The following is a 16,823-nucleotide window of genomic DNA, read 5'->3' as shown; positions in this document are numbered from 1 at the left end:
TTAATAACTAAACTTTCTTAGAGCATCCTCTGCTCTCTTTTACACCCTTCTTTTATTTCCTCCTACCTTATTATTACCGCTTTCAGCCCCTAATCTTTCGTTCACCTTTCCCTCGAAGTAAATTTTCCCCCAACGCTTTTACTCCCTACCGACGTTGTACACTTTTTCCCGACTCTCCGCGAAACGACATCGCATTTTTGCCCTGTGTCACTCGGTTCCAGATTACGCGGGATGATCCTGACGTCTCTGTCTTCAAATCAACATAAAACCATTATAATTCCCATTGATCCACCAAAATCACGACACCTGAATATCCCTGCAGGAGTCACGAAACGCATGAATAATCTTGCGAAGCAACTAGACATGGCTAACTGATAACCGGCTTGACCCGAATATGCAAATACTGCCGATGCATTTGCGACGATTAACCGGACACTTCTTGTAACACGATGATGATTTTCCGACGTTAAACCATAATATCAAATCATGCAAGACCCTTAGGGAGAGTTAAAATCCAAAAGAAAAATGTAGCCAGCGAAAGCTAAGTGTCACGAGAGTAGAAGAAACCAAGGTCTAACGTAGAATATCCTGAACCACTTCGGATGGTTCAAGACAACGAGAGGGCCGGTGTATGACTCGCCGCCAGGTAAATTTGCGCCACTAATGAACACGTGAAAGAGTGCAACCTCAAAACGCAAGTGCATATCCTCTAGCGTCAGGTGTAACGTCCGCTCGAGTGCGGCCAAGTCCGCGCTTTCCCTACTATCCAAGCCCTCTCTCGTCTACACTTTAGCCCTCCGTTTAATTCTTTGTCCATCAGCGTCAAAATGGTTCCGTAGTAGACCTAGAATCCTATTTTTGCTGACCAGTGTACACATGGTAAATTGATATTTCTTTGTTGTCGCTCGTCAAGAATATCGATATACCTTGGATCGTCATTCGGATTTAGTTAGGCAGCTCAGACATTCTTCCCTTATCTTCAGTCTTTCTAAGCTTCCCCAAACTTTTTCTAGATCCTAAGCTCCTCTAAGCCCTCCCTAGGTCTTAGACCTCCTCCTTCGCTCGTTACGTAGATTGCGTAGGGTGCTAATAGATTTAAGTAATAAATAACTCCGCTCTACTAACCATCCGATCGTGCAAGTCGGTAAAACTTCACGAAAGTCAGAGAATATAATTCGTACGGAAACGACTAAACGAAAGGCTGTCATAGAAGTCTCGATTGAATCGGAGAAAAAGGAACCTGGTCATTAGGGGCAGATTTAGGCGGCGCGTTAATTGAAAAGTTCCATGCGCCAAAATTAACAGAGCCATCCGTTAACGGGGATATAGAAGAGAAGTCGCCGGAAGGCTATGAACGTAAAAGCGAGCTTCCGTCTCGCGTTGGTCGAATGTTTCCTTTAAAAAAGAACCAGAGACGGATAAGCCTCTGAATTCTGCACAACCGGCGTTAATTCGAGCTCGAGTTTCAACCTCGCCTGTCTTCTATATTTCCGTTCCGTTTTCAAGGGACACTTCGCAGTTAGAATCGTACCCTTATCCTGTCCTCGTGTAAATGCCGTCGAGAAAACGATCTTCGTCGCTATTCACGATTAAAATCCTTTTCTCGAAGTAAGGAAAGCCGACCTGAACCGAGACACAGAATACGTGCTTACAACATGGTTCAAAAATGGTGCACGTAATCGAAAAGATTCTACAGTTATAAAATGTACAAAATGTTAGAGTAGATTTAAGAATCTGGAAGGTGGAGAAATTCAATTACCGATTAATAAAGCAAATTGAAATTATGGAACGTCTTTTAGGAGAGCAAAAGGATATTTTATCAAAGAATGAAATAGGAAGGGTGCCGACCCACCGGGAAGATTGAAAATGTCGGAGGGGCAGAAATTCGGTTTATTACGGCAATCATTCTTCTGGAGAAATCTACGCTTATCTTTCTTTCAAACGCTCATACAAAGAAAATATAAAATAAAGGAAAATGAAAAAATAATTAATCTGGTCACTTTTCTTTCTTAACGTTATACTTTCTTACGAATGACATTGCATTAACACCGAAAGTATAGCTCTCGTGTACAATGTTTCTTTTTACTAACAGATGTGCACATCTGTTGAAGCAAAAATGATTTGCAATCGTTTAAAGTTGGGCGAAGAATTTACGGTTTCGTTCACAATGTTGATTTTTCTTTTAAAAAATAGCTGCCGTTCCTACTGTCTAAAGAAAGAACATTTCGAGATGAAAAACAAATAATGAGGAAGAGGAAACGTATACAATAACTGAAGTGTTCCGTCTCTAGTGACTTCAACATGATGTCCCAAAAGTTGAACGCAGAACTTTTTCAATAAAGCGACACAAAGTGAACTTTTCACTTTCATGTATGCAAGTTTTTTGAGACGTCCTGTAGAGTCATGAAATGTTATAAGATCCTCATCCGGATTGTATTCACTCGAGTCAGAAAGGATCATTTACCGAAGGGTAAATAGACAATAGTATCCTTCTAACGTTAAGGAGCAGGAACTAAAACCCACACGGAACAATTGTACCATCAAACCATTCTCTTTAGGTCAATGTTCCTTGTGAATGAGGTTCCCACATTTGATCCCTTAGGGTACCATTACAATGTATCTTGTAACTCAAAACATTTACGAAACTATTTTCAGACATCAGAACTCAAAGAAAAATGTATAGAAAATCACCTGTTGACAAAACGAAAATGTATGCAATGAATGAGTACAAGCATCCAAATTTCTAACGTAAATTTAGTCTTCCTAAATTTGTGAAGCCTTGATGCTCTTGAAATACACGGGATTCAAGAAGGATGTCATTTAGAGCGTGACGAGAACACGGAAGGAAATCGATGAAGCGTCTTACGAAATGTCTGAAGAATCCATTGAAGGGGCTGGAAAATTCAACTCCTTGAATAACCTGCTCTGATAAATTCGTTGTAATTGTTTGATAAAATAGTACCATAAATTTTACGATATAAAATATTTCAAAAATAAAGATTTCACATGACTTAAATGAAAACACATTGATTCTCGATGAAATATTTTGAAGCTTCGGAAGATTTCAGTCTCAAATTCCAAAATCGCAAATGTAAAGTTTTAAGACGTAAAAATAAAAGAAAACTATTATCCGGAATCGCTAAGGAGGGTGTATTGGAAGGTGTTTGAAAAATAGAAATTTGAATTCAGCGACAATGACAGAAATCATGTCATTATTATTCAGACAGCATTTTGATCCGTATCCCAGATCTCACACGTAACATCGACGTCTCTTGTTCCTATTAATAACATTATACAATTATGTACGTACGAATGTATAAAATTCTGTTTTGTTTTTTTTTCCTTTCATTTACGACTAATACGGGAATGTACGATCCGCAGCTCGCCGCCAAGCGTTTCCGCTCGTCGTTGGATCATCGAAATATCGTTACAACGATTTTTTTCCTTATAAATATACGACAGTGCAAAATTCATCGAAGACGAAATCGTCAACGCTGACGTGAATCGATCGAGACAGTTTATTTTCTTTTCTCTCGACAACGCCAACCTCGTCGCATTCGTCCTCGTGAAACCCTAAGTAACATCGACGTTACTCACGGGAATGTTTCTCGTTATATTTTGGAGTAACGAATAAAAATGAAAAAACAAACGAACAAACTTGCTCACAGTGGCTCCATCGTTCATCGTCGGTTGTCGATTAACCCCATTCCTCCTGTGCTTTTTTTGCTTTGCTTTCTATACTTTTCAAACGTTCAGTCGCCAAAGATATACGATTACACGATCGTGACATCTACGTACAATATGGCACACCTACATCAATTTACCGTCGTTCGTTTTGGAATCGGACCACAACATTCCGCGTTTAATAGACGAAGAGGTTTTGCACGCTGAAAAAAGAATCGTAGCTAAAATACACGCTGATCGTAAAACAATAAATTTGTATCAACAAATGTCGCTCCTGTTATAAGCATCGTGGAACAATCCGTTTGCTTTTCAATGGTTACTATTATACATTATTTAAAACAAGTAACTACATCACAGTTCTAATGGCTCAGTCGTTTGATCTGTTGATGTTTGTTATATAGAAGTATGTGAATTGTCCTGAACTTCAAGAAATCGAACTTCGATGCAAGATGGATAAGCTTAGACAAGATCGAGTGAAATCGCGATACACTAATATGGCACGGACCCCAAAAGTTTTCCTCTACTCTTTTTAAATTTCATATTTTAATATCGTAATGTTAAATACAACGCATCGATGTTAATAGTGAACTCCTAAGTTTGATTTTATTCGAACCCATTTTTCGAGATCTCGAAAGTTTTAGAACTCCAATTTTACTCAATCTCGCCGGAAGTTTTTCGTCTCGTTTTGATCTCGAAATTTCGGAAACTCGCACACTTCTACCGTAATATACAGTTACTCACAAAATTGAGCGTACAGTTACGTTAGCAATAAAAATTGACGGGAAAATCAATGCAAACACATATATTTCACAGTAAATACATAATATATATTTTATTCATATATTGTAACAAATAATTCGTAATTGAGTTTCTAAATAAAATAAGTAATTTGTTTATATTTAACAAAAAATGTAAAAATATGCTTGTTTTCATGACACAAAATTGAGCGTACATATACGTAATTAACATTATTTATATACTTATATCGCATTATCTATATAAATTAATATTTCGTTGCGTATCCTTTGGCATTAATTATTGCTTGCAAGCGACGGGGCATAGAATGAATTAAATTTTTTATGAAATTTGGTGGAATACTTTGCCACTCTTCTCTTAATTGCTGTTTAAAATCTTCTATATTTTGAAAATTTCTGTTTCTCATTCTAAATTTCAATTCTCCCCAAACATTTTCGATTGGATTCAGGTCTGGCGATTGCGGAGGTGTTTTTAATAATTTTGGTATATTATACAACAACCATAATTGAACTAAATGAGACGAATGTTTTGGGTCATTGTCTTGTTGGAAGTAATATAGTTGTGGCATTTTTAATTTTTCTGCTGATGGTTTTAAATTTTTTTTTAAAATATTCAAATATTGTATTTTGTCCATTTTTCCATCAATAAATTCAACATTTCCGGTCCCGTTTGACCCTATACACCCCCATAACATCACAGATCCTCCGCCGTGTTTAATGGTTGGACATGTATTCTTTTTATCATATTCGGTATTTGCTTTTCTCCATACGATTTGTTTCCTTCCGTCCCGTCCAAATAAATTTATTTTGGTTTCATCAGAAAATATAATATTTTCCCAAAAACTTTCGTCATAGTTAATAAACGTTTTTGCAAATTCCAAGCGCTTTTTCCTATTTGTTTGTGAAATGTACGGTTTTTTTCTGGCAATTCGGCCGTTATACCCTTCTTTTCTTAATGTTCTACGGATTGTTTCTACTGAAATTTTTGTTTTTATGCGTGAAGAAACTTCTGATGTTAAATTTCTAATATTTGTTTGTGGATCTATTTTAATTTGTCGACAAATCGATCTCACATCGGCTGTTGTTAATATTCTTTTTCTTCCTCGCCCAGGCTTATTTCTTACTGTACCTTCATAACGAAATTTGTTTATAATTTTTTGAACTGTCGAATGTGTTCTTCCAACTATTTTTCCTACTTCACGAAAAGATTTACCTTGTAAATATAACTTAACAATAAGATTACGTGTAGAAATATCAGTCTGCACTCTTTGCTGCTCCATTGCTGGTTTACGAATAATGGATTGTGTTTTGTTATTGTTTATTTAATAAATGAAGGTAGAAAACACATTTCACGGACTTCATATTCAAATGCACCAACCTTCGTTCAATACAGATCTGTATAACTTAAAAATTTTGATGTGTACGCTCAATTTTGTGTCATGAAAACAAGCATATTTTTACATTTTTTGTTAAAAATAAACATATTACTTATTTTACTTAGAAATTCATTTACGAATTATTTGTTACAATATATGAATAAAATATATATTATGTATTTACTGTTAAATATAAGTGTTTGTATTGATTTTCCCGTCAATTTTCATTGCTAACGTAACTGTACGCTCAATTTTGTGAGTAACTGTATATCATCGAATTTTACTCTTAGGACACTAACGACGATCGTCGGAACTATTATCCATGGGAGCACATAAAGAAATTTATGTGCGCAAGTTTTTGTAATTACAGTTTTCGCCGAATAAATTGTCATAAAGGGTAAACGCAGCAGGTACAAAATAAACAATGGCGGTATATAGTTCGACGACCGATTACAAGCAATGCAATCGTAGTTAATCTACGTAGCTGCTCGAGAAATAAAATCGGATATTCATAAATACCTTTTTATAAATACAGACGAAACGTTTGTTACACGAAATACAAATACGCGATTAAAAACACGAACCTTCGTCTATTACTCACTTAGTTTCAAATAACAAGCGTCGCGTAAATAAAAATAAAGGAAAGAATAGAAGCGATTCTCGTGAACGTTACGGCGACCACTGAATAATCTCGAAGGTATTGATAATCGATCTTCTCGGTCCTCGTTATAAAGTTTTTCGCAGCGTACAATCTTATAATCTTATGTACATGTTCGCTTTATGAAACTTGAAAAAAGTGTCTGTGAAATTCTAAGTATTGTTCTTAGCATTTAGTATTCCCGTAAATTTGTTAGAAATCCGGAAACCTTGAAAATTTTATCTTAATAATTAAAACCGTATCGATAATCTTATAATTCGCTTTGACATAAACACTTACTCGCTGTACGATTTGAAAAAACCGCAATTACATGTGATGTTTTTTCTTTTCTCCTCCTTTCTTTTTTTGTCGATTTTCTTTTTCATTCAGACGGAATGGATATATTATGGATTGTATCACCAATGGGTTTAACTAGTCCCATTAAATAAAACTGAGTATTCTTGAAACTACTAATTCGAAACATAGTTAATTAATAGTTCAAGAGACTGAATAAAATTGTTAATCGAAAATTGAAATTACTTGTAAAAGTTTTTCCCACTTTTTGATATCGTTGCTATATAAAATGCGTACGAATTCGAGAACGTTTGTATATGATATTACGTACAGTCCATGATAATGTCTTTAACGCATTTAGAATACGAATATTCTTTTATGAGATTGCGCCATTTCTCTTTCTCTCTCTCCCTCTCGCTCCTTCTCTCTCACACAGACGCACATGCGCACACGTCGCACACGGCAAACAGTTTCTTACTCTGTAGAAAATACAAAGAAAAGAGAAAAAAGAACAAAAAAGATCAGATAAAAAAGCAACATCGAGCTCACTACGATTATTCGCTATTATCAAATATCGAATCTTACGCCTAAATATATGTTAATAAATACATCGCTCTGAATACATCCAACATGATACATGCATACTGTTATGACACATGGATTGACTTTTTTTTATTATTCGCGTTATTATCGGGCCTGTAAACAGCCGTCATTAGGGCCATTAATCTATCATTCCACCAGTCACACCTCGCAATAGAACGAATACGTAAACTTAAATTAATTTGTTCGGTCTTTTTTGCGTCACGAGGATTATTCTAGTCGTAGTTGAAACGCGCTACGATGAAATCCTAAATAGTATAAACATAGCGAGACCAATCGTTTCTTTCTCGTGACCCGAAGGACTGAACCTTGCAAAAAACGGTGCGCATCGATATCGATGCACAACAATCATTTTCCTGATGTTCGTACAAAGTTCTAGTTGTACAATTAGAAAGTTATGTAGTCTTTTTACTACACCATTACGATTGCTTCTTCACCACAAAACAGGAAAGGATATTGATCGATCATCGTTTGAACCACGTCCTCCAAGTATGGTCGCATTGCTTCAAATCTGCCAAGATCATTAAATTCTATAGGTAATAATGTAGGCCACCAGCAGATTGCCAAGTTTTTACTGTCCATACTGTTCAGTTTACAATTTTCAGCAACTCTGCAAAAATATATTGTATTATATCTTAATATCGATTAGAGAGTATTACTTTATAGATAAACTTACTTCACAAAATGATGAAAGATAAATTTGAGTACATCAAAGTTTACTGGATTCAGCTTATTGAGCATTAAACGTAGCGCCAATAATCTGCAGCTTCGATCTATAATATATTCATAAACATTTCATTTATTAGACATTAATTAAACATGAAAGCTACACAAACCATTATACACTACTTGCTCGAATAGAATACGATAACAAAATTTACCTTCCATATTCATACATGTAGCAGACATCGGTTTGCTGATACCACGAGCTCCTAAACGCAAGACCGATTAGCAAAAAGATTTTTTTTATTAAAAATTTCACCTAACAATTTTATACTTACCCGATATATCCTCAAGTTCACTCATACGTTCTTTGTCGATCAATGGTGGTAATCTCTTTGAAAAGAAATCTTTTAAAGCAGTTGCAACAGCATTTACAGGTATGTCCAATGAATGTATATCGACATTCCCATCTGTGATAATTAAATGCGAGTGAGCATATATATACATTACTATTTAAATGTAATATAATAAAGAAATTTACCTTCTTCAAATTTCTGAAAGAGAAGTTCAACGTGTGCTCTATTTCCAGGAACCCTATATATACCTTCAGAATCCAATCCTTCATCTTCAATAAACTGCACGCATTTCTCAAGAAACAAAGGTATTCGATTTGTTTCGCTCTGAGCAAAATCTTCGATTAGCGGTTGGCTCATACTTAACGTTGCTCCAGGGCCTTTAGTTTGTTTTATCTTCTCCTGCTTCTTTTTTTCTCTTTCCTTCTCTTTTTCTGCATGTTTTTTCAACTTTTCTTCTTTCTGCCGACGTTTTTCTAATTTCTCATCTTCTTTCGCTTTCTGCTTATCCTTCTTTCTGTTTAATTTATCGCCATCTTTGACCTTATTTAAAATATAGAAGCAACATAGAATGTCTTTAAAAGGGTTCAGATAAAAATTCATCTTATAGGTTAAGTTTTTTTACTTACACTAGGAGAATTAATTTCTCGCGGAGAAGAAACGTCTAGACTGGATTCATCATCTGGAATGTTGCCAAATGTATTGTCACTCCTGTGTTTCGCTAAAATAACAATAAATTCATGCAATACCAAATACGTAATAGGAAATAATTCTATGCAAACCTCCTGTGAAATCCTGGTTGAACCATATTAAAAAATAATTTGGAAAAAATATCTACGGCTATTATATGAAAGATAATTCTGACACTGCACTAAAATTCGAGCAATATTTATTTGTCATTAATAGTTATCCTCTATCAACAGATTATAGAGCTAATGATACAAATAAAACATAAAACATTGAATACAATGTTTTTCTAAGCAGATGCGGAAAGTATATAACATGCCTACTGTATACTATAAAATGTAATTTATGCTATTCTTTTGTTATTAACATGCAAGCTATTTAAAGAAGTTCATAAATATTCGTTTCATTTATCGTAGTTGTACTTACAAGAAGCGCTAAACATCTCTTGGGTCATATGTTTTACGTTATAAGGATGCTGTAACGACGTCGATAAGTGTTGTTGTGGCAATGAATTCCCAAATCTTTTACGCAGACTAGCAGCTGCATGTTTGTATTGTTTGGATCTTGATCTGGAAGCGTGTTCTGGATCACTGGACTCAGAAGAATCTGGTGTTTCGCTAGATACTGAACAAACAAAATCAACTTATAAGTTTTTATAGTAAAATGTAACAAAATTTTTGTTGTAAACACATACCACGTTCTGCTGAGTTTACACGCCAATTTTTATCTTCTTTAATATTGTAATTCAGGCCAACAATACCGTCTCCGCTTCCCATACTAGCTAAGGATGGAACTTTTGGTGCAGCCACTGGTATAGCTGTACGTTTTTTCCGTATCCTTTTATGCGACGGCGGTTTCTTATTTGCTTTTCCTAACACGTCAGCTACCCTTTGCCTTTCCAAAGAACTCCATTCTGAATCAGAATCGCTGTATGCTACGAAGTAAAATATAAAATTAATTCATACACGTGGAAAAGATTTGTGACAAATTCGTTTTCTCAATTGTTCTCTTACAGGGTTGTCCTTTGTCGCGTCTGTGACGCAGCTTAGGTTTATTATTTCCAATAGAATCTTGTACTAAAGCATACATGTAATCGCCGTCATAAGAAGGATACAGACTTGGTACAACGTCTTTAACTTGCGCATATTCAGAGCCAAGATCTACTAATTCGGGCGTAGCGAGGGGAGCATGACCCATTGTCATTTTTGGACCATGTTCATCCTTCTCACCTACTGTCATTCTAGCTATGGCGTCTGTCACGTTTGAGAAATCTTTCAAATTTATTTTTCCTGGCTGTTTCAAAGTTTGGCTATTTCCTTTTGGCCGCGGTTTCGCTTGAGAAATGTGACGTCTACCCGTAGTGAAAGCTCTGTGAGAATAACTGTTAGTTACTCCATCTTGGTGCATAAATGTATCCTTTACCCAACCTACACAGAATCATTAAAAAATGAAATAACATAATGCATAGAAATTTATCCTCGTAAGTTTATCAACGCAAGACCAACCGGCTAATTTGTTCGCAGTATCACCAAATTTTAACAATTCTCTTTCTCTTTCTTCCCTGTAAAAATCTACTTGACTATAAATATCACTGTCATCGCTAGGTGTGGCTCTGTTATCCGCAAACTGTTCGTTTAAGCCTGTTTCTCCAAGATCACCATCCGGTGTTAATTGTTCATACGACTCAGAACCGCTCCTGAAAGTTACAGACATACTGCTTCACATTAGACTTTTGAATCACCAGAAAATACGAATTAATTAATTAATATCAGTCATATGACACGTATTATAGACATTGCTTTCAGATTACCTACCCGTCATCTGGTGTCTGAAGATGATAGCTTTCATGTCGCGGCGGTGGCATAGGATGTAATGCAGAATATTCTAAAGTTCCTTCGCCGCTATCATTCAGATTGCCTGGTTCTTCCATATTGAAAGCTTGCTCAATTTCAGGCTTCTTCTCCCAGACTTCTTTGAAAAATGGTGTATAAAAGGCCGCTAAAATAATTCTAACGTCAGCAAGTATGCCGAAAAAAGAGAAGAAAATTTTGTTAAAAATATAATATTTTTAAATACTTTTTTGTTGACAACTGGATGCTGAGGTCATAAAGTGGGCTTGTAATTTATCCGCAATCGCGTTTCCCTCTGTGATAAGTAAATGACTTAAATCATTACTGAAGAAAGCGTTAGCACCTCCAGTATCGGTCACAGCCATTATTTGTATTGGTAAGTTTGGTATATTCATGGAAAACGCACTAAAAAAAGAACAAAAATGAGGAACATATTTTAAAATATATAAAACGATCATATTATACATACTTAAGTGTTGCGAGTGAGGCTTTCCTTTTCGTAGAATAAACCAGTATAAAACCGTGCACTAATTCATCCCTAAACGCATTCGCTCCATGGAAACTTGAAATAATAACTTCAACTCTTCGTTTCGATTCTCCTAGAAATGTTTCTAAGACAATTGATCGATCGCCACTGAGAAAACAACACTGATGATTGAGTAGGGGTCCAAGCACATTTTCCACGGAATATGGATCTCCGCAAAACATGCACATTATTATCCTAAATAAAAATGAAGATTTTATTTATTTCTCATGTATGCTTTATATTTAATAAACATATTACCTAATATCAGGTTCCAAACACTCGATAACACTTTGGTAAATATTTAGAAAACCCGCTCTGTGATTTATAGATTGTATAAGTTGTTGCAATGCATCTTTCACGAGTGGAGTAGGAAATCTTTTGTCTTGTTCTAAATCTTCTATACAGACATCGATAAATGGACACTGTAAGCTGTAAGAAACATTGATCGTTAATTAAATATTACCTCCGATCCCAATGACAATGCATACCTATCAGCAAGATTTTGACCCTCTTCCTTAAGTCGTATTGCTTCCATTTCGTCTATAGTAGATTCTGGCACAAACATAATGACGATAGGTAATCCTTGAAATGGTAATCTATCCTCTTGCTCTAAATTTGATAACAATGTTTTCTCTAAAGACGAACGAATATATTCGAATGAATCCTCGTTTGAATAAATACAAAAGGATCCTGTAAAGGCAGCAAATTTTTTTAAATGTTGCAATGAAAATGTATCCATACGGCCATTACCACATTATCACATACCATGTGGCATAAAGTCTGAAGTAGTAAATGAATTGTGCGGTAATCCGACATCGCCATCAATAATTCGATACCCAAGTGTATATAACTGACAATCAATTTCAACTTCGTCATCCTCTGTTTGTGCTCTGATTTCACGAGCGAATTCCTCGCCAAGGCCGTTGCTACCAAGTATGACTAAATTTAATTGATTATTATCAGACGTTAACTGCCACTGACTGCTATGATTCCACGAAGAAGGCCTAAGAAATCATTTTTCAATCACGTTAGATATACATGAAAATTGTTAGTCTTGCCCTACTTTGCAAAAATCTTACCTATGAGCTTTTGTTCCAAGTATCCGTTCTATAAGTGCATCCATGCAATTCGGATAAGCTGGACAATGCTCTCTTATAGGGCAATGTACAAATCCCAAATGTTGAAAAAGCATTAATTTTCTATCTTGATCTAATCTATCTAAAGCCTTATACCTGTACACCATAAATAATTATTTTAAAAAATTGATAAACATCTACTAATCGATGGAAAATTAATTAATTAATTACCTAAAGTCATCTACTAATGCATCTGTTATTTCTTTAATATCATCTTGTGTTATGGTTCCTGATGGCGCTATACTTTTGAAATGGTAGAACAAATCTGCATGTTCTAGTAATAGTTCCTAATATAAAAAATAAGACAAAATTTAGTAAAACATAGAACATTTGTATTTTTATTATTAAACATGTTAAAGCATGTGCTCGTACTTGGAAATTATGTTTTGCTTTTTCAATGATTTCCTTCTGATGCTGCTCATATATTTCTTGACAATCATGGTGAGAAAGAGCTTCGAAACATTCCCTACCCATGAAAAGTACTCTGACCTCGGATAAATGTTTCCCCGGTGTAACATATCCAGTTTCTTCCAACAATTGCTTAAATTGTTTTTTCCATCTAATAAATAACATGTACTATTTCTATATTTATATTTATTACTGAATACGTTTTTAACAATACAATATAAGATTGTAATGTCAAATGATATACCTAAATATATAAATTACTACTAAAAATGTTAGTAAAGCTAATAAATGTATCTTTCTAAAGAAATATATTATGAAGCAGTAAAAGCACAATTTACCTTTTGGGAAGTCTGCTCAAAGAAACACCACCCAGAATAAAGCAAAGCATTAGTGTATTGCACATGGGTATTAATGTCTAGAATACTGAATGAATACATAACTATAATGATTACATTGAAGCATATGCAGCAATGAATCAATGACTTGTTTGCTATTTATGAATAGCAAGAATTTAACACCAAGAAGTACGTGTATATGTATTTAATGATCAATTTTACTGAACACTTTATAATACTTACTCTAATCGTCGTTGTTCTTGTTGCAACACATTTATATGATTTTTAAAAACAGTTTCAGCGTCTGGAGTTTCTAAAACATCATAAGGAATCTTTGTTCCATTATTTTCACCAAAATCACAATCAATCCAAGGAATATCTTCAGGGCACTCATAGAAATACTGATGAAAATCAGGATGTTCTTTTATGTATTGTTGCACTGCAGACCACTCTCTATAATAATAAAACACATAGATTAATTAGAACTATTCATCTTAATTATATTTGAATAGCTGTAGTCGTGACATACTCGTTGATCAAATTTGTTATATCAGGGCATATTTCATGAAGGATATCAGGTAACATATCCAAATATCCCTGAATTTTCTTTGCTACTTGTTCATCCTTTAATTTTTTAATATGTCTCCTGAATAATTTTTGAGTTGCGTCGATACCGAATAATTCCACAAACGTTGAAAATTCTTTGTGCTGAGCTAATTTCTTAGATGCTTGAGACCAGAGTGCGCGATAATCGGTAACGTGTATTCGAATCAATCTTTGCAAAGATTCTGTCGATGCATCTAACAGTTCTTTCCTAGCTCTAGCTGCTTCCGCGAAAGGTGTTACTTTACTACGCATTTTGGTTTTATCAATCAGTTGAGCCAAAATCATAAATGCCAAATCAATATTAATATTTTCATGTGCAGAAGTTTCAACTATTAAAATTGAATTTTTATATTCTTTGCGCATTACTAATTTCTCTGCTTCCTTCACATACTGTTCATTTGCATCATCATTTTTTGTTGTTACCAAAATTACTGGCTTTTTAGTTTTCATCAGACTATTTAATATATTTGCCACTATTTCAACTTGTTTCTCTATGGATCTGTTTGGTACAACACTAACATCAAATACACACAAGAAACCATCAATATTTAATTTACCATCCGGCAAAACTTTCTGTTCATATTCTTTCTCGATACCTAATTGATTTTTGCAAATGTACATAAGCTTCTCTGCACTGGTGATTTTGGTGGCTGCACATCTCTTTGCATATGGTTCCATTTTACCACCTTTGAAAGGTTGAAAGGATGCATCATCTATAAATTCGGTATGTTCTATCAATTGAAATTGATATTCTGTTCCATCCTCTGCTGTTTTCATAACTTCACCCCAATAAAGGAAATGATCATTATTTACCACTCTGCCACTAAAATCCGACTGTAAGAAACAAATCAGTTGTAACAATAACAATTAATGGATAAATTTTGCAATAAGCATAGTTAATAGTTACCTGAGATAACACTGATATATGGTCCACATTATAATCGTCGTTCAAAGAACGCATAAAACGATTACACAAACATGACTTTCCAACACCAACTTGCCCTTTGTCTTTCTCTGTACCAGAAAGACCAACAACGGCAACATTGATAGTTTTGATATTATCACTTTTTCTTGCCATCTTTAAAGCTTAATACGATCACTTACACAATTAATAAGTGTGAAAATAAAAATCTTTTCTTTTACAAGTTTTACTCAGGACATTTTTAAGTACCACTAGTAATAGCTTTTCTTATCCATTTATTTTTGCCACTATTAAAAATTTGTGTTTATCCCTTTGGTCATTGTGTCAGATCTAAAACTTTATATGAAAATCAGCATTGCCTCCCTTTGGTAACATCTTTAATAATCTATCCTTATTTTATCCTTTTTCTTCCTTCAAATCGGTCAAATATCATACTTCGAGTTTTTGAATAACGTGCAAATTTATTTGTAAGCAATTATAAACAAATGACATTTGCCAAAATTTCATTTGAGCTTTCTCAATTTAACGTTACTCTTGTAGCTTGGATGATAAAATTACATTGTTAGAAATTAATAACACAGATTTTAGATGATCTTTAAACTTTATCTTTTTCATAAAATGTTTAGCACAACTATGAGCAATTGTTCTTTGGAATAGCACTGTACATCTGAAAAAAAATGTCCATAAATAAATGGATCAGAATAAAAAAAGAAAGAATAATAATGTGCAAAAAATTCTAATGCTCAATATTTATGTTAGTAATACTGAATTACATTTATTTATGTGTTCATTGGAGTTCTACAAATTGTACATAACACCATTTATTAGTTACATCTTACACTGAAAAAGCAGAGAACAAATGGAGTAAAAATCATTAACATCACCACTTCACAAGTTACAAATTCAATGAGATAAAATATAAAAGTAGATTTCAAAACACATTTTACATTAACCTCCACGTAATTAACGTGTTGCACCTTAAATTATTAAATCCTCTAAATGTGACAACAATTTTTAATGAATATAAAAAATAATGAACTTCAAAAACATTTACGAAAGTATTACATTTTGTTAAGTTAAAAGAAAATCAGACTTTGCAGTGGTGACAGAGTATTTCTAGCACAATGAAATAAGCTTTTAGAAAATTTATTCATATTTCCGCTCGTCACCGACATAATACATTAAAATTGGACTCGATGTGAAATTTATGAAATGTGAATCATGCAGAAGAAACAAATTATTCGATGTACAAATGACAGCTACGAATAGATCAATATGCATTGTACACAACCGCGGTCAATTTTAATATTGACGGTAAAATCTCAAGATTCGACAAAATGTGATAAGACACCCAAAAAGAATAGTGGTGATATGCTGTAAATTATTTCAACGAAACGATGAAACCAACGAAGATATCTTATTCGATACATCAAAAGCTATGGTACCTGTCTAAGATTTTGTTCGACGGATGAACTAGTACCAACCGGCCGTCCTGTATAATTTTTTCTTCGGGAACTCGATCGATCTTTCACTACTATACAGCACGCACTCTTTCCAGATATTTTTTACATCTACGATGCACTGAAAAGATGTCTAGAACTTGTCTCGATGATCGTTTAATACTAGGTGTGTAAATAACTTCACGTCAAACATCGAGTATTGCCCCATAAAGGTGCCATCTTGGTGGGTGGGCACAAGGCGATTAGTGTTTTCAGGATGAATACTATACGTCCTACAAGAACAAGGCCGTATCTAGTATCCCTTTTACGATTCGAGTATATTTTAGAACAGATTCTTATTTCTTTATAAATACATTAAAAACTTTTCGTATTTTTCATTGCCATCTTGTTTAGAAGCAAGATTATTACTAAATTCGATTTCTACGTGATCAGTTACTATTATTCGTTCCACAGTAGATCATAGCCGATTCGCGCATCTCGGCTAATTTCAGTAGGATCCCCACCATTTATTAGGACCATCCCACTACCACT

At 34.4% G+C, this 16,823-nt stretch overlaps 1 protein-coding gene across 4 annotated transcripts; it reads right to left on the bottom strand.

The window, feature by feature from the left end:
• Positions 1 to 3,184: 3,184 nt before the first annotated feature.
• Positions 3,185 to 16,752, bottom strand: RhoGAPp190 (Rho GTPase-activating protein 190). 4 transcript variants are annotated; one of them, XM_012296233.2, is made up of 24 exons: positions 16,278 to 16,752; positions 14,818 to 15,499; positions 13,834 to 14,744; positions 13,548 to 13,757; positions 13,308 to 13,319; positions 12,934 to 13,120; positions 12,733 to 12,848; positions 12,505 to 12,657; positions 12,191 to 12,429; positions 11,914 to 12,115; positions 11,684 to 11,854; positions 11,369 to 11,620; positions 11,126 to 11,304; positions 10,864 to 11,047; positions 10,555 to 10,763; positions 10,063 to 10,476; positions 9,744 to 9,983; positions 9,476 to 9,673; positions 8,992 to 9,044; positions 8,551 to 8,905; positions 8,348 to 8,479; positions 8,228 to 8,278; positions 8,023 to 8,119; positions 3,185 to 7,956 (listed from the first exon to the last, which is right to left on the bottom strand). In XM_012296233.2, exons 2-24 carry the CDS (start codon positions 14,986 to 14,988, stop codon positions 7,758 to 7,760), a joined length of 4,935 nt encoding a protein of 1,644 aa, XP_012151623.1. In that variant the 5' UTR covers positions 14,989 to 15,499; positions 16,278 to 16,752; the 3' UTR covers positions 3,185 to 7,757. The 4 variants fall into 4 exon arrangements, with proteins under 4 accessions (XP_012151623.1, XP_012151620.1, XP_012151622.1 ...); XM_012296230.2 differs by having other exon boundaries at positions 8,992 to 9,083; positions 16,278 to 16,751; XM_012296232.2 differs by having other exon boundaries at positions 8,992 to 9,083; positions 10,555 to 10,745; positions 16,278 to 16,751.
• Positions 16,753 to 16,823: the final 71 nt, after the last annotated feature.

Source organism: Megachile rotundata, chromosome 9 (genome assembly GCF_050947335.1).
Source record: "Megachile rotundata isolate GNS110a chromosome 9, iyMegRotu1, whole genome shotgun sequence".
NCBI lineage: Eukaryota > Metazoa > Arthropoda > Insecta > Hymenoptera > Megachilidae > Megachile > Megachile rotundata.
Note: the sequence above shows the minus strand (reverse complement) of the source record. Positions and strands in the feature narration are given on the sequence as shown.

Bases quoted from the DNA above. Each gene is read 5' to 3' on its own strand.
- RhoGAPp190 (XM_012296230.2), bottom strand. From the start codon at position 14,988: ATGGCAAGAAAAAGTGATAATATCAAAACTATCAATGTTGCCGTTGTT. The intron at 12,849-12,933 runs GTACGAGCACAT...TTTTTATATTAG, and splicing joins AAGCAAAACATAATTTCCAA to GAACTATTACTAGAACATGC. The intron at 12,658-12,732 runs GTAATTAATTAA...TATGGTGTACAG, and splicing joins GCATTAGTAGATGACTTTAG to GTATAAGGCTTTAGATAGAT.